Here is a 24,472-nt window from a genome sequence, read left to right as displayed (position 1 = left end):
CACACCCCCAACCCACAGAGGACAAAATTAAGTTCCTAGTTTAATAGACCAGAACTGTAGAAGTTTCTAGAAGTGGGCTCACTCACATATAGAGCAGAAGAGGCGTGGGTGGCTTTCTCCAGGGGATCCTACTGAAGTTCTGTCCAGTCTTGGGGTCACTCTCTGAACAGATAGAGCCCCGTCTACCTGAGGACCTGCGGTGATCTGTCCCCCCCTCATAGGTCTCTCTGGAAAGGGACAGGTCTGCTGATGCACAGGCTCTGTTCTAGGGACCCCAAGCCAGGCTCTGAACTTACCATAGTATCGCACAGTCAGGGAAGAAAGTCTCTTCTGCACCACATCTGGCAAACAGTAGATGTCTACCCTGAGCACAGGGCCGCCTTGCTAGATAAGTAGACCGTAGTGAAGTTAAGATAACAGGCCCAGAGTAATGCATCAAATACCCTTGTCCTAAGGCCACCCCTCCCCTTCTAGAAAAGGATCCCTTCTTCCACACTAGAGTGGACCCACAAATGCTTGCAGGGCCCCTCCTCCAGGCCTCCTGAAACTATAGGCTCTTCCCAGCTGGCTGAGCTCAGTCACACCTAGGCTTTCTCTTCCTGTCACTACTTAAGACAGCAGGTTAAGTTTGCAGTGAGTATGGAACTACCCAGGGGCGGTCTGTGTCCTAGCCTGGCAGTGTGGTACTGGAGGCCTCTGGTTGGGGAGCATCTTTAGTAGAGTGTCCTCTGCAGGGCTCTAGGGTGAGGAAGCAGAGTAGGGTGGGGATGGCAGTGAGTCACAGCAGGAGCATGTTTTTCACAGGCTCGAAATGTGAGGCGCCAGAGTGACACCTGGGGCCCCTGGGGCGAATGGAGCCCCTGCAGCCGGACCTGTGGAGGAGGCATCAGCTTCCGGGAGCGCCCCTGCTACTCCCAGAGGTAGGGAGGGGAGGTCCAGAGCTTGGCAGCTGCTTAAAGAGGCCAAGTGAGGACTGTCTGGCTGAGGGGTGGGAGTTTGACATCAGGGCCATTACGTGGTAGAGTCATTGTGGAAGGGTGACGGGGCGTATAAGAAAAAAATTAATTCCCATATACTTAAGCCAGGATTCCAACTTAGGCCAGATTGAGAGGAGCTGGGCCGGGTCTACTTCCTCCGCCTTAAGCCTGTGGTACCTGGTGCGCCCACTGGTGGCTGGGGGCCGGGAGATAGGGGTGGGGGTGGAGTAGGAGTGGGGGGGGGAGGTGGGGGAGCTTCATTTGCAGAGTTAATGAACAGCGGCCTAGGTACTGAGGTTTCTTTGCCCTCAGCTGCTTTGACAAGGGCAGAGGACCCTCCCCTGACAAGTGACTTATTAAGACTTTACCCTGTGCACTGTGCAGTGATGGGACCTGCAAGGAGGGGTCCGGTAAGAAGGAGCGGTAACGTGGCGCCTCCTACTGGCGTTTTTGTTAATTGGCTCCTGAGAACCTGTGGGAGCATGGCACCCGATTGTCATCTCAGCACTGGGAAAGCAGAGGCAAGATAATGAAATGTTCAAGGTCCTTCTCCCCTACAGAGTCAGCCTGGGACTTAGTGTCACAAAACACAAATAAGTAAATAAATAAATAGTCGGGCGGTGGTGGCGCACGCCTTTAATCCCAGCACTTGGGAGGCAGAGGCAGGCAGATCTCTGAGTTTGAAGCCAGCCTGGTCTACAGAATGAGTTCCAGGATAGCCAGGGCTCCACAGAGGAACTCTGTCTTGAAAAACCAAAAACCAAAACACAAAACAAAACAAAATTTCAACTGCCTCCTCAAAACAACCAAACCTCCCCCACCAAAAAAACCCAGAACTTCTAACATCCTGGATTATTTATTACCAAGTTGTAGACTGTACAACTTGCTATGTGTATATACCAAGGCACACATACAGGTAGAGGTATGGTATGTGACGTGCAAGGGTCTTGTGGCTGGAATCCCGTCGAGGGTGGGGACGGTCAGCCTAAGAGCCATAAACCATAGTCTGGTTACACCCATCCATGGGATTTGGGTCCGAGTGCAACCCCTACCCGCCAGATGCCTTGGTCTAGCCTTGCCCACCAGGGCACCTCGTGGAGAGGCCAGGAGAGCCCCCACACCCCAAGTGGCCTTGGACTCTGGTCTAGCCTTGCCCACCAGGGCACCTCATCGAGAGGCCAGGAGAGCCCCCACACCCCAAGTGGCCTTGGACTCTGGTCTAGCCTTGCCCACCAGGGCACCTCATCGAGAGGCCAGGAGAGCCCCCACACCCCAAGTGGCCTTGGACTCTGGTCTAGCCTTGCCCACCAGGGCACCTCTTGGAGAGGCCAGGAGAGCCCAAGAACGGGTGGGGGACGCCTGGGTTTTCCTGATGCTCTCGCTCTGCAGGAGAGACGGAGGCGCCAGCTGCGTGGGTCCCGCGCGCAGCCACCGTACCTGCCACACAGAGGTAAAGCCTGTGTGCCCTTCCCCACCCCATCCCAGCCCCTTCTCTCCCCTATCCCCTCCTCACGGCCCCGCCTTCGATCTGCCAGGCACTGAGGGAGAGCAAGAGGCCTCTCCTGGGACAGGGGTGGGTGGGACAAAAGCGCAGGACCCCAGGGCTCCAGGACACGGAGGATGGATAGGGGAGAACCTCCTTAGTGCCCACGCTGACACCCATGTTCTCTGACATACGTGTTCTCATGCAGAGCTGCCCAGACGGCGTGCGGGACTTCCGGGCCGAGCAGTGCGCAGAGTTCGATGGCACCGACTTCCAAGGTCGGCGCTACCGGTGGCTGCCCTACTACGCAGGTCAGCAGCGCCGCCCTGCTCTGGGGACACTGTTATTGAGGCACAGCAGTTCTTACCGCCCCTCAAAGGTGCCTTGCCGCTTAGACAATGATCCGATCCTTAGCGTGCCCACTGCAACCCAGCCGCGAGGTCTCTCCTTTCTCCTCAGTATGCATTTTTATTTTTAAAAGCAACTCTGGTGTGCCTGTCTCCAATATGGCTCTGTTCAGTTCTGAACTCCTGTGCTCCAGAGGCTTAGAGTCAGGGGCCACCTGGAGGCCTGGTGCTGCTTGGAGCCAACCGGGCCAAAGTGCTGGATCCCATCCACCCCGACCTGCATGTGGTCTGAGAAACACCGGGTGGGGTTCAGGAAAAGAACACCACTGTGTATACATCTGGATCATTCTGGAATAGCTAGAAGACCTCTTAGGAAGTAGGGTATAAGTAACTCCAGGGTAGAGTGTGTACCTAGCATGTACAAGGCTCTAACAGACAGACAGACAGACAGACAGACAGCCATCTGAGGGTGGGAGGTCAGAAGAGGGTATCTGATTCCTTGGAACTGGATTTAGATGGTTGTATTCTGCCTGACATGGGTGACAGGAATTGAACTCAGGTCCTCTGGGATGGAGGCTAATGCCATCATGTTGGCCAAAACTTTATTTTCTTTTTCTTTTTCTTTTTCTTTCTTTTCTTTTCTTTTCTTTTCTTTTTTTTTTTTTTTTTTTTTGAGACAGGGTTTCTCTGTATAGCCATGGCTGTCCTGGAACTCAGTCTCGAATTCAAAAATCTGCCTGCCTCTGCCTCTGCCTCCCAAGTGCTGGGATTAAGGACGTGCGCCACCACTGCCTGGCTAGCCAAAACTTAAAGCCAGTAGGGGTGGTGTATACCTGCAAAATACCAGCGCTTGTGTCAGGAATTTAAGGGTAGCCTGGGGTATATTGTGAGTTCCAGCCTAAACTGCTTGGTGATACCCTTTCTAAAACTAAACTTAAAAGCAAACCTCAGGAGAAATCTGGGGCATTGCTTTTCTCTACAAAGAGACGCCACACACTCTGATTTCCAACACTGAACATTGTCCCCTCTGTGGTCCTGCAGTCACCATGGCCAGAGAAGTGGCCTCCTGGGGCCCTTTGGCATGCAGCGCTCCTGAGGTGTATGTTGGAAATAGCTTTCATGGGGCTGAAGAGATGATTCCAGGGTTAGAGCACTGGCTGTTCTTCCAGAGGACCTGGGTTCAATTCTCAGCACCCACGTGCCTCACAACCAGCTGTAACTCTGGTTCCAGGGGATCTGACATCCTCTTCTGACCTCCGTGCATGGGCATGAACATGCATATGGGAAAAACACTCACATTAAAACAACAACAAAAGCAACCTTTCACATGGGGCTAAAGAAATGGCTTAGCAGTTAAGAGCACTAGTCACTCTCCTAGACAACCTGAGTTCAATTCCTGTCACCCATGGCAGGCAGAATACAACCCTCTAGATCCAGATCCAAGGAATTGGATACCCTCTTCTGATCTCCCACACACAGATGGCTGTCTGTCTGTCTGTCTCTCATTCTCTGTCTCTGTCTCTGTCTCTCCCTCTCTCTCTCTCTCTCTCTCTTTCTCTCTCTCTCTCTCTCACACACACACACACATACACACACACACACACACACACTAATGATGATGATGGTAATAATATGGGGATAGGGCTGGAAAGATGGGTCCGTAGTCATGCGCTCTTACCTTACAGAGGACCTGGGTTGGCTTTGCACCGCCAGCTCTGGGGATCCCATACCCTCTTCTAGCCTCCATGGCACCTGTATTCACATGTACACACATGCACACATATATAGATAGTTAGTCTTTATTTATTTTAGCTTAAAATATTTTAGTGGCCGGCTGCTTTGCTGTGGTCATGATTACAATCTTGCTAGTGCTTTGGTCATTCTTAGTCAGACTGGAAGTTAAGGTGCAGCCTAGTTTGTAATTTTGGGGAGAAGGGGGCACAGGCAGGGTCTCGCCATGTAGCTCTGGCTGTCCTGGAACCAGGTTGGCTTCCAAGTCAGACATCCCCCTGCCTCTGCTTATTGGTGCCAGAATTAAAGGTGTGTGCCACCATGGGCAGCCCGTAAGGCTGGCCCTGTGTGGAGACCTCGTTTCATAATAAAATGGCAAAGTAAAGAATGGAGTTTTACTCTTTGTAGAGGTTACCGTGTGACTTGGTCCTCAAGTCTCACACACATACTCACAGAGAATATCCCTCTTCCTTGGGAGAGAGGGCAGGAGTCTGTGCTGTCTGGGAAGGGGCCATGCATGAGCCCGTGGGGACAGTTTTTAGTCAAACCATCACAGTTTGGGGCCAAGATGCCAGCTCTCCCCTCTTGCCCACCCAGCTCCTAATAAGTGTGAGCTGAACTGCATTCCCAAGGGGCAGAACTTCTACTACAAGCACAGGGACGCCGTGGTGGACGGGACACCCTGTGAGCCTGGCCAGCCAGACATCTGTGTGGACGGCGTCTGCCGAGTGAGTTCTGCCCCGTCCCAGCTGGCTGGGGGATTATTATGGGTGGGTCTTCCAGCATCTCAGGACCAAGTGGCTGTCAGGAGCTTGGTGGCTTCTTAAGTCACTAGCTCCCAGAATGCATTTCAGTCATCACGGATATTCTCTGACCACCTCAGCTTTTGCTCTTGAGAACACTAAACTCATTAAAGAAACTCTCTGGCTGGCTAAAACTGCCCTCAACCAAACCCAAGCAAATGCGAAGGGGTGGCTGTAGGTGCCGGAGAGATGCTAGACTCTTCTCCACCCATCTCGTGCTTCCTTCCCCTCTGCGTCAGCTCCAGACCTGAGCAGGCTCTTTTGGTGAGCCTGCGACAAAATGGCAGCTTCGGGCCTCTACTACTTCAGTCTGACTCCCAGCCCGAGTCCCAGCTCTGTCCCATCAGTCTGGGCTCACCATTCTCTGAGGGAAGGCGGGGAAGGGGTCAGCCCTCTGGCATGCCCAAACCCACGTTTATGGAATTCCATCCAAAATGGGAGAGACAGGACCTCCAAAGGGAAGCAGGAAGTGCATAGCAGGAGCTGGGTTGGGCCTGAGCCATTCTGCGCCTGGGGCATTTGGAATCCTGAGCCTGTCACTCCTTATTCCAACTCATCTTGGTCTCACTTCCTCCCCTTCCTCCTCCCCGCAGGTGGTTGGCTGTGACCACAAGCTAGACTCAACCAAGCAGGAGGACAAGTGTCTGCAGTGTGGGGGCGATGGCTCTTCCTGCTACCCAATCACAGGAACCTTTGATGCCAATGATCTCAGCAGAGGTGGGGTCGTTCGTCCGGGGTCTCTGCAGGGCTCTGTAGCCCACTCCCCTTGGCTTGCCTGTCACCTTCTTTACCAAGGCTTGAGGCCAAGTAATCCTCACGGCACTGGGGGTGGGGTGGGCGTGGCTCGGGTCACGTGGCTTCAGAGCAGAGGCTGTGCCCTACACCGGGTCCTTCTCCTCATGAGCCCACCTTGGTGGGGACTGTATCCCATGTGTACAGTCTAAGCTCACGCTGCTAATGCCCGGATGCCGCTTTCATCCAGCCTCGCCTTGTCCCATCTTGTGATTCTCTCTCCAAGCTGTCCTGGTACCCAGAGCCTATTCCCAACCTCACCCCACCCCGTTCTCTGTAAGGCTGCCTCTGCCAAAAGCACTGTCCCCCCAAAAGTCCCCCCAAGAGCCAACCAGCACCCTCTCCTGGATCTTGTTCCAATCAGGTTACAACCAAATCTTCATCATTCCTGCTGGGGCCACTAGTATTCGCATCGAGGAAGCTGCTGCCAGCAGGAATTTCCTGGGTGAGAGATGGTTTGGAGCTGGGCAGCCTGGGGCGCAAAGAGGCGACTCGCTGTCGCAAGCTCGTCCCCTGACAGGCTGGGTTTCCACAGCCGTGAAGAGCATCCACGGCGAATACTATCTCAATGGGCACTGGACCATTGAGGCAGCCCAGGCACTTCCAGTGGCCAGCACAGTCCTGCAGTACGAACGGGGTGTGGAGGGGGACCTGGCTCCTGAGCGGCTCCAGGCACGGGGCCCCACCTCCGAGCCCCTGGTCATCGAGGTGAGTGGGTCGCCGAGGGAAGTGCTCTGGGCAGGTGGGCTGCCGTGGGCCAGGCAGCGGGGACTTCATCGAAGACACTCTGCAGCTCCTCAGCCAGGAGTCCAACCCCGGAGTCCACTACGAGTACTACCTGCCCGCGAATGATCCCGGCCGTGGCTTCAGCTGGAGCCATGGCTCCTGGGGTGACTGCAGCGCTGAGTGCGGTGGAGGTGAGCACGGGCCCGGGGGAGGACGAGTTCCCAGTCCTCAAGGTACTCACTGCTGGGGAGGGACAAGGCCACATATGGAAACAGTTAGGTGTCCCCATGAAGGGCTGCCGCCTACACTAGGATGAGGGAGATCTAGAAGTGGCGCACTGGGGTTAGCGCAGACGATCTGTCACTCACACCTACGACTCTTTGAGGCTCAGCATCTTCCTCTGTAGGCTGAGGATGATGGTGGTACCTGTCAGAGAGGGACACATGGGACTTAACCAGGGTGAGCTGTGGGGCCAGTCCAGAAGGTGCCTGACTGGTGAGTTCGTTGGGGGAGCCCTGGCCGCCCTGGCAGCTTTGTGTGACCCTCCTCCTGACAGGTCACCAGTCCCGCCTGGTGTTCTGCACCATCGACAACGAGGCCTATCCAGACCACATGTGCCAACACCAGCCTCGGCCGGCCCACAGACGGTCCTGCAACACGCAGCCTTGTCCGAAGACCAAGCGGTGAGGCCTGGCCAGCCCCTCCCACCTTCGGTGGAGCCTAGGAACTTGGGTGGGAAGGGAGGGGATGCCCTAAAGTGTTTTAGGCATGGGCTGAAGGTTGGGGGACAGGGCTCCTCACATCAGGTGACGGCTGTCACAGAGGGAGGCAGTGGATGGGCCTGAGCGGGAGACCCAGGACAGTTCTTTCCATTCCTGGGTTTCCTCACAGAATTCAGAATGCCCAGGCTGGGAACAGGAGGATTTGGGGACAGTGTCAGTCAGAGTTCCCTGTCTGAGGCAGCAGGGGGCCCACGCAGTTACCTAGGGGTGAGTGAGGAAGGAATTTGGCCATAAGGGCCAGTAGACTTTGGCAAACACCTTTGTTCGTGCACAAAGGATCTCTTTCCTGCACCGGCCTGGAGCGTGGCGCCATGCTGGGGCCCAACGTATGTGTGGGATCAGGTAATCCGTGGGCCAGGGGGTTCCTGCAGGGCTGGGGTTGCTCCCCTTACCCTCCTGGCCTGGTGAGATGGTGGCGGGCTTGGCTTTGCATGGTGTGTTTGGAGCTTCCTGTACCTCCAGCCAGGCAGGGCTTCTCCACATACTGGGAGAACAGCCTTTCAGGAGATCACTTCACTCAGAACAACCTGGGATGCCAGGACCCAGCGAGAAAGAGAAAGGGAGAGTCGGACAGATAGGAAGACTGAGGGGCAGCAGCCAGGTTATGGAGACCCTTCGGGGGCCAGTGAGTCACAGGGGATACCTAGGAGGCCTGGCTGGCGGTCAGTCTCTCTACAGAGTTCTTGGGGAGGCTTGAGGTGGGCCCTCGATGAACTCTGTATTGGGGAGCTGCAGCCTCCTGGGCAAGTCTTAACTGTCTCCCCTGCTTCTTTTTTGGTCAGCTGGAAGGTAGGACCATGGACTCCCTGCTCGGCCTCCTGTGGGGGTGGATTCCAGTCTCGCTCTGTCTACTGCGTAGCCTCAGACGGGACTGGCGGCCAGGAAGCTGCTGAGGAGACCCAGTGTGCTGGCCTAGCAGGGAAGCCCCCGGCCACACAGGCTTGCAACGTGCAGCACTGTGCGGTCTGGAGCGTGGAGCCCTGGGGAGAGGTGAGGAGGGCCAGGAGCTGTGGCTGGGAACCGGGCTTGAAATGCCTGCCTTCCGCGGAGGGCCTCAGAGAGCGAGGGACCTAGCTGGCCATCTTGGAAGATGTGACCAAAGCTGGGATGAGACACAACTTCTAGACTCTGGTTCAGGGGTCTCCTATAATCTCTAGCATCCCAGGGCTCGATGGGGAAAGGGTTTGACTTGGCCAGAAGACAGAGCCAGATGTGTTAGGGGGTAAGGGGCTCCTGTATCCACATGCACTCAAGTACATTACGGGGCATGGTGGCTGGAGAGACAGCTCAGTCGTAAGAACACTTGCTGCTCTTCCAGAAGGGCCCGAGTTCGATTCCTGACCCTTACGTCAGGTGTTTTCACAACCTAACTCCAGCTCCAGGGGCATCTGACACTCTCTTTTGGTTTCACTGACGAGTTGCATACGTACAGGGGGACATGCATATACATATAAATAGAAATAAATCTAAAAATAAGGGGAATATGAAAAGCACTCTTCAGGCCATGCGACCTCAGAACAGTGACTCAGCCTCTCTGGGCTCAGGAGTGGGATAAGGGCAGGAGAGAGCCATCTGCCCCCTGAGCTGGGGTAGTAGGCCTCCAGCTGTCCCAGCTGACCTGGCTCTCCAGGGCTGGGGGACATCCCTGCTGATAGCTGTCCTTACAGTGCTCGGTTACATGCGGAACTGGCATCAGGAAGAGGCGTGTCACCTGCCGAGGGGATGGGGAGTCTGTGGTCCACGCCTCAGCATGCTCCTTGCAAGACCAGCCATCCCTCATGGAGGCCTGTGTACAAGAGGCCTGCCCCGTGTTCCGTGGCCAGGCCTGGCATGTCGGCCCGTGGAGTCTAGTAAGTGCCCGTCCCTTGCCTGCTGTCCAGGTCTGGCCCTGGGGTGCCGGACAGGCGCCTATGAAGAGTTCTGACCCCTCCTTCTTCAGGAGTGTCCTCGGCCTCAGGGTCTCTCTCTCTCTCTCTCTCTCTCTCTCTCTCTCTCTCTCTCTCTCTCTCTCTCTCCTCCCACCTGGGCCTTCAGTGCTCTAAAAGCTGTGGTTCAGGCATTCGGAGACGGCAGGTCGTTTGTACCATCGGGCCGCCTGGCCGCTGTGTGGACCTACAGTCGTCCAAGCCTGCCGAGGTAGAAGCCTGCAACAGACAGCCCTGCCATCTTCCTCAGGGTAAGGACAGGGCAGGGAGGGTGGCACCCCCTTTGTCCCCCGGCTGCCTGTTGAGTGCACACCTCCTGCCTGGGCCCTTTTCCTGGCCACTTCCCCACATGTTTGGCCATTCCTGCCCCTGCTGTTACCAAATCCATGTACCGGTCCCTGCTAACTGAACTCTGACTCATTCCGTGTGGTGTTTTAGATGTCATCTTTAGACACGCCCCGACCAGTTCCCGAGAGCTAGGTCCACGGCTCCTGTTCCTCCCCGTACTCTTCCCCCAACGAACCTAAGATTCAGGAGATACTCAGCAATTGTTTGTTGAATGGCTGAATGAGTGAACAGAGAACACATACTCCTTCTGCCTGTCCTCCGCCCTCTCCTTCTCCCCCATCCCTCTAGAGAAGGCAGCTTCTCAGGGATGGAGGCCTTCTGCTGAGGGAAGGGTGCAGAGGCCAGATTTCCTTGGTGTGTGGATATGACACTGAAGGAAGTCAGGGTGATGGCTAAGCTAGGTGTGCTGGTGTGGGGACCCTGAGATGTGGGCTCCTGATGCAGATGACAGGATTCCTGTGGAGGTGCGTGGCAGGCCTCAGAGGGGCAGGGGACTTGGCTCAGAGCACGCGGACCTCAGTGTGGCTCTGGGCGCTTGTGAGTCCTCTCAGATAGACACTGTGGGCAGGAAGGGTGACTTTCTGTCCTCGAAGCTGTCACAGGGCCACTGTGTCTAAGCACATGGATCCCATGGGAGAGAGTGGTACTGAGCTGCGCCGGAAGCCATTCATGGCTCTGGAATTAGAGAGAGACAAATCTGAAGGGGAGAGGGGATGTGGGAGGAGCCCTGGGGACAGAAGGGAGGGATCCAGGAGGGCTGTGGTGGCAGCATCTCCTGTGTGTGATGTCAGCACACTGAAGTGGGCTCAGCGGTGCTTTATTGTTGAGACAGAGAGTATAACGTAGCCTAGGCTGGCCCCAAACTTATGTAGCTAAGGATGACTTTGGACTCCTCATCAGTCTCTACCTCCCAAGTGCAGGGATTATAGTCATGTGCCACCACATTAGACTGAGAAATGTCTTTTAAAAAATCTGATTTAACTTTTTTATGTGTACCATATTTTGCTTGTGTGTACATCCATGCACTGTGTGTACATCCATGCACTGTGTGTACATCCATGTACTGTGTGTACATCCATGCACTGTGTGTACATCCATGCACTGGGTACATCTATGCACTGTGTGTACATCATGCACTGTGTGTACATCCATGCACTGTGTGTACATCCGTGCACTGTGTGTACATCCGTGCACTGTGTGTACATCCATGCACTGGGTACATCTATGCACTGTGTGTACATCCGTGCACTGTGTGTACATCCATGCACTGTGTGTACATCCATGCACTGGGTACATCTATGCACTGTATGTACATCCATGCACTGTGTGTACATCCGTGCACTGTGTGTACATCCGTGTACTGTGTGTACATCCATGTACTGTGTGTACATCCATGTACTGTGTGTACATCCATGCACTGTGTACATCCATGCACTGTGTACATCTATGCACTGTGTGTACATCCGTGCACTGTGTGTACATCCGTGCACTGTGTGTACATCCGTGCACTGTGTGTACATCCATGCACTGTGTGTACATCTATGCACTGTGTGTACATCTGTGCACTGTGTGTACATCCATGCACTGTGTGTACATCCATGCACTGTGTGTACATCCATGCACTGTGTACATCTATGCGCTGTGCAGAGCCGGAAGGTACCAGGATTCCCGGAAGCTGGGGCTTCAGCCTATTGCCAGCTGCCATGTTGGTGCTGGAACTGGAACCCCGGTGCCCCGGAAGAGCAAGTGCTCCTAATGGCTCAGTGACGTCTCCAGCCTCGCCACGATTATAGTTAACTCCATTTAGGCTGACTCTCGCTGTAGCCCTGGCCGGCCTGGAACTCTGACATCACTTTAGTGGGTTCTGGACCCCAGCCCTCACGCCTCCTAACAAACACTCTCTCCACAGACCTGTCTCCTACTGCCGTGCCCTTGGGTCTGTGTTGATTATTCCTTCAACACTAAACTAGCGGAGCAGGGCCCACCCCGCCCTCACTGAGAACCCGTGACTGTTTTGGAGAATGCCTAGCTAATTTCTTCCTTATTTTAAAAAACAAAACAATGAAAAACATTTCTCTGATTTTTATGATTGAAAAAAAATCTAGCAATTTAATTAAGACTATTAACTACTGAGTGCCATAAGAGTCCATTTTTTTTCTCGTGTTGGGGCTCAAACCCAGGGCCCTGTCCATGCTAGACAAGTGCCCTGCCAGCTCAGCTGCCTGTGGCCTCCCAGTCATTTGGTTTAACAGGACAGTGACTTAATTTTTCTAAATTGGGCAAGGTTAAAAAAACAGTCCACACATGTAGAAAAGCTGCAGAAATCTTTGAGCCAGGCATGTTGATATATATCTGCAGTCCATATACCTGAGAGGCTGAGGCAGGAGGATTCTTGTGAGTTTAAGGCCACTAGAGTCGGGCTGGAGAGATGGCTCAGCAGTTAAGAGCACTGACTGCTCTTCCAGAGATCCTGAGCTCAAATCCCAGCAACCACATGGTGGCTCACAACCATCCGTAATGATATCTGACACCCTCTTCTGGGGTGTCTGAAGACAGCTACAGTGTACTTACATGTAATAAATAAATAAATCTTTAAGGAAGGAAGGAAGGAAGGAAGGAAGGAAGGAAGGAAGGAAGAAAGGAAGAAAGGAAGGAAGAAAGAGAGAGAGAGAGAGAGAGAGAGAGAGAGAGAGAGAGAGAGAGAGAGAAAGAAAGAAAGAAAGAAAGAAAGAAAGAAAGAAAGAAAGAAAGAAAGAAAGAAAGAAAGAAAGAAAGAAAGAAAGGCCAATACAGTTCCCAGTCTCTGCCCGAGATGTGTTCTGTGGGTCTGGGATCCTGGTCTTTCTCTCTGGTGTTGCCTGGCTCTGCTTCTGCCTCCACACCCGCCTGTTTCTTGGTTCTCTACAGAGGTCCCTAGTATACAGGACTCAAGGACCCGCCCCTCAGACCTCAGGAGGCTTTCAGGCCCTCAAGTGTCCCCCGTCTCAGGTGAGAAGCTGGGTCCCTTCCCGGGGCCCATCGTCTATGAGTCTGGCCTGAGGTGGCCTAGAGGGAGTGGAGACCCTGGAGAGTGACTTAGCAGACATGGGCTGAGGGTGAGGGACGTTGGTGCATCACCGTGGCCTTTCTTTCTCACATACAGATGCTAGAGACCAGCAGTGGGCTACCCTGGAGAGACCCAGGGCTCAGAGTGACCCCAGAGAGGGTCAGGACCCCCACCTGTCCTCTGCAGGCCATATCCCAACTCGACAGCATCCTCTACGCCAGCCACCCCCGAGGCCTAGCTCAGGCCCCCAGCCGCCCCCGAGGCCTAGCTCAGGGCCCCGTGACTGCAGACACAGCCCTCATGGGTGCTGCCCTGATGGCCACACACCATCTCTTGGGCCTCAGTGGCAAGGCTGTCCCTTGGCTGGGGCCTCATGTCTTCAGAGCAGGTGGGTTGAGACTGCTCTTCCTCCTCAGCAGGGGAGAGGGAGGTGTGGCTGGGCCATGGTGGGTGGGCCAGCTTCCCTGCTCTGGCAAGCTTGATAGGTTAAATCAGAATTCCTGAGGTGCCCTGGCTCTGCCTGCCTGCCTGCCTGCCTTCCTTTCTCCCTTCTTTCCTTCCTTCCTTTCTTTTTTCTTTTCTTTTTTTATGGAGGGGAGACTTCTTTTCCTCCGGATGGGATTCTAATGTGACCAGCCTATGAAGAGATAACCTAAGGCCCATAGCAGGCACGAGAGGGGGCGATTCCAGTTCCCAGGCTCAGGAGCCCAGTGTGAAACTGGCCACATCTCCCAACCCACCCCGTCAGCCTCGCAGGGAGGGGGCTGAGTCACCCCAGTCGGCCAGGTGCCTTCCCTGAAGTTCTTCCAAGAACTACTTTGCACAGGACTTCTGAGGGACTGTGTTGCTTAAGGTCTGGGATTTGGGGTCAGCAACTTGGGGGTGACATCCTCCTCTCAGCCACTTGCCAGATGTTGTGCTGGGTGACTTGAGGCAAATGACTTCTCTGCTCTTGGCTTCCTCCTCAGAGCCAGGGCAATGGCTGCTGCTGAAGGAGCCGGTGAGGGGGCACTGCCCTTCTTTCTAAAACATTCCCTCCACCCTGCATCGCACACTCTGGTTGGTGGGGAGAAACGAGGGAACTCCTCGGAGCTCCTGATGTTTGTGTGGGCTCAGGTGCACTCCTTTCCTGGTTTTGGAATAGGGGGTATGCACTGCATCAGGCGTAGGTCCACGGTGGGGCTGTGGCTTCCCTGGGTTCCAGTGGGGTGAGGGGAGCCTGGGGCACTCAGAATGGTTCGCCCTCACAGAAGCAGGCTCTCAGACCCACCTGTACCTGGGTAGTCAGCAGCCTCAGAGCCTGGTTCGACCTGGAAGGTTGGGCACCAGGGTCCATGCAAGCAGAGAGGCCGGGCCGAGCAGTGAGGGGGGCTGTGCACTGCTTCCTAGGTATGGATGCTGCCCTGATGGGGTGTCTGCAGCTGAGGGGCCCCAACAAGCCGGTTGTACCAGGTCTCACAGCAGTGACAATACTGGAAACAGGCCAGGGTCCAGGGCAGTAGCTTCCAGGGTAAGTGGCGCCCACGGCAGGGACACGGCTCAGTGCTGCCAGGATCTTCGCAGCTTCAGCCTTGGGGAAGGGAGGACCCTACAAGCTTGGCAACCTAGGCTGTCCTTTCAAAGGTGACCTTCAGAGACGGTCTCTGATCTCCCCCCCAGCCCACCCCCTGCCTGGGCGGGGTTCTCTCCCTCTGAGTCATGTTCCTCCCCCTTTCCTGTCACCCTCCCTCCCGTCAGCCCAAGCTCACCACTGAAAACAAGATTTATCCCTAACTTCCCAACCTCTGGCTTCTTCTCCAGAACCCCAAGGTCCACCAACCCCAGGCCCACGAAAGGGAGCCCAGTGAGTGTCGAAGCTCAAAGTTTGGCTGTTGCTATGACAACGTGGCTTCTGCAGCCGGTCCCCTGGGGGAAGGCTGTGTGGGCCAGCCCAGCTATGGTGAGCCAGCGCCTTTCTCATCTTTACCTTCCCGGGCCCTTCATCCCTCACCCATGCCTGGATACCTCATTGACTCAGATTTCCCAATACGTGAGCACACACCAGACACCAGGCCAGAGGGATGTCCCTGTATCTAAGATGTTTACGTTGGGCTGGGAGGATTATAAGTGGAACTGTCAGTGCTGGGGATGCAGTTCAGTTGGTACAGTGCTTACCTAGCATGCATGAAGCCCTGGGTTCAGCCTTCGGTGCTATATAAACCAGATATGGTGGCACCGGTTTATAATCCCAACACTTGAGAGGTACAGGATGATCAGAAGTTCAAGGTCAGCCAGGCAGTGGTGCGGCACGCCTTTAATCCCAGCACTTGGGAGGCAGAGGCAGGTGAATTTCTGAGTTCGAGGCCAGCCTGGTCTACAGAGTGAGTTCCAGGACAGCCAGGGCTACACAGAGAAACCATGTCTCCAAAAAACAACACAAAAACAACAAAAAAACCCAAAACCAAAACAAAACAAAGAAGTTCAAGGTCATTTTCTGCTTCTTATCATGTTCAAGGCCAACCTAAGATATATAAGATTATATCAAAAAAGAAAAAAGAAAAAAGAAAGATGGAGTCTTAAAATAACAAGGTCCATCTTGTGTTTGGGGTCAGGCTCCTCCCAAAGGAAGGAAAAGCAAGGTAGGCAGTGTGCTGGGGGCTTGCCCATGCCCGAGGTGGGGTATGTGTTACAGGGAATAGCAGCTGAGTTTTAGAGAGAAGGGCGGGGCTTCCAGGGTCTGTAATGGGAATACCTGTCTGAAGTCTGACAGCCTGGTGGCCCAGGGCTCTGCAGAAGAGTGGGGATCAGGACAGGCAGCCGAGGCCACTTGGAATGTGAAGAGATGGAGCAGGCTGTCCTGCTGGGCACATTCATAGACCCTCAGGGACAGCCACAGTGAAGTCAAACTCCCAGCTGGTTTGTGTGTGTACCACACCATGAGGACCAGGCTAGAAGGGACATTAGCTTGCTCAGGGAGCCCTGGTCTGGTCTTCCTGGGGACTCTAGTTTGGTATGGGTGGAGGCTGCTGCGACCTAGCCTAAGCAAGTCTAGGACAGATCCTGGGAGTGTCCAGGGCTCCCAAGGGAGGTCAGGGGTCCTGGCAAGAATGGGGCTGTGCTCTATAAAGCGGGACTGGTATGTTCCTTAAGGCTAACGTGAGTAGTGTCCTCACTGACGACATCTTCTATCCCCAATCCACAGCCTACCCAGTGAGGTGTCTGCTGCCCAGTGCTCAAGGATCGTGTGGAGACTGGGCCGCCCGTTGGTACTTCGTGGGGTCAGTGGGCCGGTGTAACCGCTTTTGGTATGGCGGCTGTCACGGCAATGCCAACAACTTTGCATCGGAGCAGGAGTGCATGAACAGCTGCTGGGGGCAGCAGGGGCCCCGCCGTCCTGAGGCGGGAGCTGCTGGACATCGTGTCCACATGGATGGTGGCCAGCGCGGTCCTGGAGGCCAGCGAGAGCCCGATCGGCACAGGGCAGGAGCCACAGTCCCGAGACTGCCCTCACCTTCTGGAAGCCCTTGGCGGGCAGAACAAGAGCCTGGGCCAGGGGAGGCGCCCCATATCCCAGCTCCTGGGAAACGGCCTGGGGGTCAGGAGGTGCGGCCCAGAGTCCCTGCACTGGATAGAGATGCTAGGCCAGCAGTGCCACCTGCGCATAACCCCTCCCACAGGTGAGGCCTGCTTCCCAGGCAAGGGCATAGGATTCCCCGGGCCAGGGTGGAGCCCTATCCCATGCTTTATTCTGACCCCTAGTCAGTCCGGCAAGGCGGGGCTTATCATCTCATTACAGACAGGGATGCAGAGGGCCGGCAGAGGTATCAGCTCCTAGATTCGTTCTCTAATCTAGCTACTGTACCAAGGTCTGTGTCTAGCTGGAAAAGCTAGCTCTGAGCCTCAGTTTCTCCATTTGTAAAATAGTGATAATGTTTCACTCCCTGAATATATTGTAGGTTTTGATATTGCTTGTTATCTATCACTTGTCCCATTGTATTAATAAGGGGCTTGGGGAAATAAGCAGACTTGTCTGAGGCACAGGCTGCAAGCAAGGGTCAACCATTCTGTGTTGGTCGGCTCCCCACACAGTCTGCTACATAGCCCTTCTAAGGCTCCTCCCACCTCTTGGGCTGTCTGCTTCAGGGGCAGTGCCTGGGGTTGTGTCAGGAGGTTGGGACGACTGGAGTCTCCCCTGGGACGCTAGTCTTACAAATGCCTACCAGAGAGTCTCCCTGGCCGTGGTCCTGTGCCAGGAGGCAGCAGGTGCATCATACCTCCCCTCTCTCCAGGATCAGCGTGGCCGGCTTGGAACCCTCCCTGGTACAGGCAGCTCCAGGGCAGGCAGTACAACTCTTTTGCCCTGGCAACATTCCCCCGGAATTCCAGGCAGGGTGGCAGAAAGAGGGCCGGCCCATCTCCTCTAACAGGTGCGTGTAAAACCATGGTCCCATCTCCTGGGTGCGAGGTCCACTGGTAGACTGGTGAGCAATAGCTACCTTCCATCTCCTGTATGTGCGAAGTCCTCTCTGGTAGAGAAGCCCTTCTGACTGGAGCCGGAGGACTCTCGCTGCCCCCAGGAGCCCAGAGGTCATGTCTCTCCTCCCTCCATTCAGGTACCAGCTACAGAGAGATGGCTCCCTCATCATCAGCCCCCTGAGGCCAGAGGATGCTGGCATCTATAGCTGTGGCAGCCACAGGCCAGGCCATGAGCCCCAGAAGATACAGCTTCGAGTCACAGGTTTCTGTCCCATCCTATTCATTCCCACGTCCCAGGGTCTCACAAAACAGAGTTGGGACTGAAGGAGGGAAGGAGGGAGGGGAGAAGGGTGCAGGGGGCAACCCACCCTAGAGAGGCTCAAGTTCTTCCTCGGGTCACTTCGTCCTGGGACAGGAACTACATCCGTTGTCCTCTTTTCTTCCCATGTCCTTGCTGGTCTCGCGGGCCCTCTTCCTTTCCCTTGTCAAAGCTCATACCTTGCTTCTTTTGGCCTCATGACAGGAGGTGACATGGCAGTGTTGTCTGAGGGCCAGCCGAGGCATTTCCCTGAGACCAGGAATCCAGACCCTGGCCATGGTCCTTGGAACCGTGGGCCAGGGGCAGAAGCTGGGGGCCATGGGGGTCTCTCTTCCTCACACCCTAGGCCTGCCACCAGGTAACAGCACAGCATGCCCCAAACTTCCCAGCCTTCCCTGGTCCATGGTCTTAATAGTGGAAGAGGGAAGGTTTGTGCTGGGCCTGGGTTTTCCACCCAGTGACCCGGGCTCTGAGAGGTGACAATTAGAAAACCCTAGCTCCTCGAATGGGCCTTGAAGGGTGGTCCTATCTCAGCGGACTTGGAGGGCAAAGAAGGTAGCACCTCTGTTCAAGGCCAAGTGGCAGATAGGGCAGGAAGGTGGGAGGCAGAGACACAACTGGGTGTTTAGTCAGCCAAGATGGCAGCCAGCCCGAGCCTTTCAGACCTTACCCCAGTTCTTAACAACAGTGTTGGTATACGAAACAGAACTAAAGGACAATTTTAGGGAGTCAACACTGACTAAAGAGGGAGAAGGGGGCCCGTGCAGACCCTGTTGTGGGGAGAAGTGGAAGACAGGTCCTTGTTCTGTAGGTTACATCTGGACCGGACTCAGCCTGGAGTGGTAGATGCCAGCCCTGGCCAGCGGATCCGGCTGACCTGCCGTGCTGAAGGCTTCCCAGTCCCCACCATCAAGTGGCAAAGAGACGGCCAGCTGGTCTCTTCTCCCAGGTTCAGCCCCTCCTGCTGCCTATCCCATCCCTAGCCATACCCCTTCCTATGGAGACCAAAGTAGGACTCATAGGCCCTGGAGAACAGGGTTGGAAGGAAGGACAGCTGGGCATTTCCAAAGTATGGCTGATCAAAATAGGAGGTTGGCCAAGGGAGGAGGCAGCTCTGCATGCCCTGGGCAGTGTCCACTGCTGATGTTTACATATGTCGTGGAATGTGCTTCTGGCTAGCAGGTTACACACAGGTGCTAAGCAGCACAGCTCACAGCATCAGGGTCCGAGGCCGTATGCACATGGCTAAGACAATAAGCCAATGCCTTTCTCAGAACCATGGAGGCAGAGGCAGCTTCTGTGAGTTAAGGCCAGCCTGGTCTACACATGGAGTTCCAGAACAGCCAGGGCTACATAGTGAGAACCACTGAAAGGAAACACAGCCACTCAGGACCCCTGAAACCAGGAAGTTCTTAGCACAAAGGAGATTTATCTGTCTCTGGGGGACAAAGGACAGGGATATAGTGTCTCTGGTTAGAGTGGCCCATAGGAAGATGTAGTTTATAAGGATACAAGAGGGGCATAGAGAGATGGCTCGGAATCAGAGCCTGGACTGTTCTTCCAGAGGTCCTGAGTTCAATTCCCAGCAACCAAGTAAGTGGTGGCTCACAACCATCTGGAATGGTGTCTTCTTCTGGTGTGTAGGCATACATGCAGGCAGAACATTGTACATATAATAAATAAATCTTTTAAAAAAGGTATAAGAAGAAACCCCCTGCCAGGATGAGTGAGGTATTTAATTGGGCATGTTAATTAGGTGAGCCAAAGTGGGCTTTTGATTGCTAGACTTCAATACTTTGATAGTTGGACCTTAGCCGTCAGCCTCAGGAGCAGGAAGTGCCCAAGTGAGGGAATGAACCTTGGTGGCTTGTAATGGTGAAGGTGTACGCTTGTTTTAATGCCAGGTGTGGGGCGTGGGGTGTGGGGCTGCATCGAGCTGTCAGCAGCAGCAGACCGTGCTTAGCCTCCTGCTCTAGCAGAAGTGTGGCTTTGTCAGATTATTTCTGCAGTTGTATGATGTTTGGAATTCTGGGAACTTTTCAGAGGATACAGAAATGTAGCCCCCACCCCCCCACCCCCTGAGGGTAGGTTGCTGTTAGTCATTCAGGGGGGTAGGTTTCAGTTTGTTAGTAGTTGTGCTAAAAGAAGCAACAAAAGGAAAGACATTAGATTCAGTGATCTCTCCACCCTAGCCTTCTTTCTCTCCTATGTAGTGAAAGAGGGTGAACTGGGGGGCGGGTGATAAAGTGTGGGGAAAACCCACTAAATAGCAAATGAAGGTCAACTACAGTTGCCAGCTTTGCCAAGAATGTAATCTAATGGATTTTAGCAGAGCAGGGGAAGAGGAGAAGGGCAAGGTTGGTATCCCCAGGGCTGGAATTACAAGCACACCCCCCCATGCCTGCCTGACTGCCTCTCTCCCTTTTAAATATGGATTCTGGGGGTTGAATTTAGCCCTTATGCTTGCAGGACAAGCGCTTGACTGTGTTACCTCCCTAGCCCTCTGTGTGTGTTTTCTGAGCCAGGGTCTCTCTGTAGTGCTTACCGGGAACTTACTCTTATAGATCAGGCTGACCTGGAACTCAAGAGATTCCCCTGCCTTTGCCTCTAGTGCTGGGATTGAAGGCCTGTGCCACCACCACCCAGCTTTCCCCGCTTTTTGTTTTTTGACACAGAGATCACACTGTAGCTCAGGCTGGCATAGAAGTCATTATGGATACCAAGCTGGTATGAAACACTCATGGCAATCCTCCTGCTTTGTCAGTCCCTGAGTGCTGGGGCTACAGGCCACCACCCCTGGCCCCAAATAGCTTATAAATCAGAAAATGTGAAATGATGTGTTACTGAGTTTAAAAGGCAGGTATCATCAAGTGACTTATCAAAGTGCAGGTAGCTGCACTGTGTGGGCCCTCAGAGGCATACCCAAAAATGGGTAGACATTTTTGAACAGTAGGGCCTGCTCAGTCCCCTCCCCACTCCGCCTCTCCTGATCCCAGCTCAGCCCCTACTTGGGTCAAAGACAAATGACTGTGTTTTGTCCCCAGGCACCAAGTACAGCCTGATGGCTCACTGGTCATCAGCAGAGTAGCTGTGGAAGATGGTGGCTTCTACACCTGTGTTGCTTTTAATGGGCAGGACCGAGACCAGCGCTGGGTGCAGCTCAGAGTTCTGAGTAAGGAGGAAGTCTTGAGTGGAGGGCCAGTGGGCGTTAAGGTCAAGTGGTGAGAGGTGGTGGAGGGGTCAGGCTAGCCACTGACAATGTCTTCTCATGCCTAGGGGAGCTGACAATCACAGGCCTGCCTCCTGCTGTGACGGTGGCAGAGGGTGACACTGCCAGGCTTCTGTGTGTGGTGGCTGGAGAAAGTGTGAACATCAGGTGGTCCAGGTAAAGCAGTATTCCAGTCAGTAGAGTCAGGACAGTCTCACTGTCGGGAATGTCACTGTCACCACTGCCCCTATGCCATGCTCTGAGGCCTAGGGCAAGGGTTGGAGGCTGCAGCAGCCTCTTCCTATACCACAAAGCTCCAGAGGACAGTTTTTCTACTGGCTGGGCTACTGCTTCTTTTCTTTTTTCTTTTGGTATTTCTGAGACAAATCATACTGTGTAGCTCTGGCTGGCCTGGAACTCACTCTATAGATCAGGCTGGCTTTGAACTCAGAGATCTGCCTGATGCTTTCTCCCAAGTGTTAGGATTAAAGGTGTATGCTACTACACCAAGCACTAATTTAATCTTAGCATCACTGAAATACTGGGCCAACATACATGCCTGGTGCCTATGGAGGTGAAAGAGGAAAGGGGGGGCTGTCAGGTCTCCTGGAACTTGGTTATCGTTGGTTGTGAGCCACCACGCAGATGTTGGAAACTAAACCATGGTCCTCTGCAAGAATGAGTTCTTAATTGCCAAGCCATCTTTCCGGCCCCAACTTCAGTGAACTGGTCCAAATCCCATCAGAACTTAGGTTAGTGTCTGGAGATTTGGGGGTCACGGGCTCAGTCCACTGTGAGCTGAGAGGTGGCCCTGGCCCAGGTTTCCTCCAGATGCTGACTGTGCATAAAGGAAAGTCAGGCTTTGGATCAGAGAGTCAGGGAAGAGGTCAGGGAGGGAGCAGGGGAAGGATGCTCTTGGGAGGAGTAACAGGTAGCCAACGGTGGGGGTGTGTGTGTGACAGTGGTGGTCAGGTGCCTCTTAGGTGGCCTTGATGCCAGGAACTTCAGTGCTCACAGAGCCCCCCCCCCCCGAAAGTATGGGGACATCTTTCTGTCTCTACTGATCACTGCTTTATCTACATCCAGCCCCTGCTCTAAGGGACATTGTACTGGAGAAGCCATCAGTCACCTCCCTGCCCCACAGAATGGTCTCAGTCTTTACCTCATTGGTGGTGGTGTCCTATTGTTCACTTGCTTTTTCTCAAAACACTCGCATCCCATGGCTTCCCTAGTGCCCTCAGAGCTGTTACCTGGGCAGCTTCAGAGACGTACCCTTCCCCAGGTACAAATGATACACTTCCGGGTCTGGGCTTTCCAGCTCCAGATCTCAAGATTTGACATCTCACAGGCTACTCAGATTGCACACCTCATCTCACTGTTCACTCCTTCCCTCACTGAGGGCATCAGTGAGCTGAGGCCTGGTCACTTATTTGCCCTCTTGGGGAGAGGAGGTGGGCCCTAGAACCACCATCGCCCAGTGAGCAAGCTGCCTGGTTTCCTGTCTCCACCTCCTGTACCCTTCACTGTGTCTACACTTGGTCTTCTCCCGCGAGGCAGCACCTGCTCCCTGCTTGTCCTTCTTCTGCCCCACCCCCAGCCGGTTCCTGCTCCACCCAAGGCCCCAGCCTCTCCCATTGCCTGCTTAAACATTTGTTAGGAACCCAAGAGTCCCGCTGACTCCTCTGCCTTCTTGCTCTGGCTGTGACAGCTTGTCTTCAAGTTCCCAAATCTCCGCTGTCCTCTTCTGTTGGCTAGCCCTGCTGCTGTCTCCTCGTGTCAGCTGCCTTGTCCTTGTGGGAGGCTCCCTGGACGCTGGCATCCTCTCCTGTGCTGTGAAGGTGCTTGGACCTTCCCCCTGACACAGGCCTGGTATTTGTCAGTGACAAGCTGGAGTGGGCTCCTTTGTAGATCCAAGACACTGATAAATGCACTGCGTCATACCACCTGGCTTTTAACGTCCTCCTACCAATTGAGTGCACCTGTCCCCTCTTCCCCGAGGTGTCATCTGCCTGCCCTCATGGGGAGAGAAGGTTAGCTCTGGAGTAGCCTTGGCTGATTGATGTCCTTCTCATCTCCCAGGCCTCTCAGGGCGTGTCTCCACAGGCCCTGGATGGCTCTCCCGATGTTCTCTCCCCTCCAGGAACGGGCTGCCGATACAGGCTGATGGCCACCGTGTGCACCAGTCTCCAGATGGCACACTGGTGATCCACAACTTGCGGCCCAGGGACGAGGGCTCTTATACATGCAGTGCCTTCCGTGGGAGCCAGGCTGTAAGCCGCAGCACCGAGGTGACGGTGGCCCTCCCAGGTGAGAAGGGCTCATCGTGGGCTTTGCTGACCTGAGGGCGGTGAGCACCGAGGGCCACAGGCTTAGTGACCCAAGACACTCGTTCTCCTCTGTGCTCCTGTTCCAGTTTCTGGCATTGTAGCAGGGGTGGGTGTTTATTATGGCTCCAGAGCCCCACTTTACTGGGGCCACCCCACAATCTAAGGCCATGGTGAAGATGTAGATAAGTGTTCAGAGTTCTGTCGTTCAAGGTCACTAGCTTTATTCCTAAGATAATGTTTACAGTGGATGGACCACTAAAGTCTACAAATTCTAGTCAGGGTGGCAGAAGGCCCTGTGGGTCTGGGCTGTGGCTCAGGGCAGAGTTCTTGCCTAGGCCCTAGGCTCTAGCCCAGCAGTGTGACATAATGTAGAATATATAAGTGAAAGACCTCATTCTTAAGAGAAGGCATAGGACAGATTCTTTGATCATTGTTGGCCCTTTCCAAAATCACATAGTTTGTAAAGATAAAAATTAAAAAAACAATTTATATAAAAAATGGCTGTGGGGTGGAAACGTGTGTTTTTGATTATCTAAGTATATAGCAGAGGTTACAGTCATCCTCCTCCTTTTCTATGAGACAGGTCCCCAGAGAGCTCCAGGATGTTCCCACTGTTCACACAGCAGATTTGTGGCCAGCTGGGAATCAAACCCAGGCATTTTGACTGGTTTTACTTATGTAGGCCAGGCTGGCCTTGAACTTGCTATGTAGCCAACACTGGTCTCAACTTTAATCTCCCTGTCTCTGCTTACTAGGTGCTACTATGCCTGTTCTATTAAGCTCTATCTCAGAACTGGTGAATCAGGAGGGTTTAATAGTCAACCTTGTAGGGGCTCTGTGTTTAAGTGACAGGGCAGGAGGGGCCCCTCACAGTGCCCTCCACAGGTCTTAGAGTTTCAGGGGGAGACTGAGCACCAAACAGCTCAGAGTCTCCAGCCAAGCAGCCAGTTCTCACAACCTGAGGTGCATCCTGGAGATCCTGGAGGAAGGGCCCCTGGCTTGGCAGCAGCAGCACCAAGCTGCCTGACGTGCTTGAGTGTTGCCATGCCCCTCACCATAGGAGGGCCTGGCTGCCTTCCTTGGATGCCGGGCTGAGTGAGAACTGGCCAGGGGTTGAAGCTGTGTGTTCAAATGTTGCTTTGTGAGACTGACATCAAGCTTCTCACGTGGTGAACTCCCTGAGCTCCCTGGGACCCCAGGGCC

The 24,472-nt window shown here is 54.3% G+C and overlaps 1 protein-coding gene across 3 annotated transcripts in view; it reads left to right on the top strand.

The window, feature by feature from the left end:
* Papln (papilin, proteoglycan like sulfated glycoprotein) overlaps positions 1–24,472 on the top strand; it is a 34,920-nt gene that overhangs the window by 5,517 nt on the left and 4,931 nt on the right. Inside the window, exons 3-28 of one of the 3 annotated variants that reach the window (XM_052185467.1) lie at positions 805–920; positions 2,367–2,427; positions 2,669–2,771; positions 5,136–5,266; positions 5,935–6,058; positions 6,498–6,578; positions 6,669–6,841; positions 6,927–7,050; positions 7,416–7,542; positions 7,918–7,983; positions 8,424–8,631; positions 9,309–9,491; positions 9,676–9,817; positions 12,822–12,902; positions 13,057–13,203; positions 13,234–13,348; positions 14,350–14,470; positions 14,761–14,899; positions 16,142–16,616; positions 17,229–17,366; positions 17,553–17,677; positions 17,939–18,092; positions 18,546–18,683; positions 20,779–20,906; positions 21,011–21,119; positions 23,083–23,249. In XM_052185467.1, coding sequence (XP_052041427.1) covers positions 805–920; positions 2,367–2,427; positions 2,669–2,771; positions 5,136–5,266; positions 5,935–6,058; positions 6,498–6,578; positions 6,669–6,841; positions 6,927–7,050; positions 7,416–7,542; positions 7,918–7,983; positions 8,424–8,631; positions 9,309–9,491; positions 9,676–9,817; positions 12,822–12,902; positions 13,057–13,203; positions 13,234–13,348; positions 14,350–14,470; positions 14,761–14,899; positions 16,142–16,616; positions 17,229–17,366; positions 17,553–17,677; positions 17,939–18,092; positions 18,546–18,683; positions 20,779–20,906; positions 21,011–21,119; positions 23,083–23,249 — 3,676 coding nt within the window. Of the gene's footprint in view, positions 1–804; positions 921–2,366; positions 2,428–2,668; positions 2,772–5,135; positions 5,267–5,934; positions 6,059–6,497; positions 6,579–6,668; positions 6,842–6,926; positions 7,051–7,415; positions 7,543–7,917; positions 7,984–8,423; positions 8,632–9,308; positions 9,492–9,675; positions 9,818–12,821; positions 12,903–13,056; positions 13,349–14,349; positions 14,471–14,760; positions 14,900–16,141; positions 16,617–17,228; positions 17,367–17,552; positions 17,678–17,938; positions 18,093–18,545; positions 18,684–20,778; positions 20,907–21,010; positions 21,120–23,082; positions 23,250–24,472 lie in introns of all 3 variants that reach the window. The other 2 variants (XM_052185466.1, XM_052185468.1) reach the window with 2 other exon arrangements.

This window comes from Apodemus sylvaticus, chromosome 6 (assembly GCF_947179515.1).
Source record: "Apodemus sylvaticus chromosome 6, mApoSyl1.1, whole genome shotgun sequence".
Lineage (NCBI taxonomy): Eukaryota > Metazoa > Chordata > Mammalia > Rodentia > Muridae > Apodemus > Apodemus sylvaticus.
Note: the sequence above shows the minus strand (reverse complement) of the source record. Positions and strands in the feature narration are given on the sequence as shown.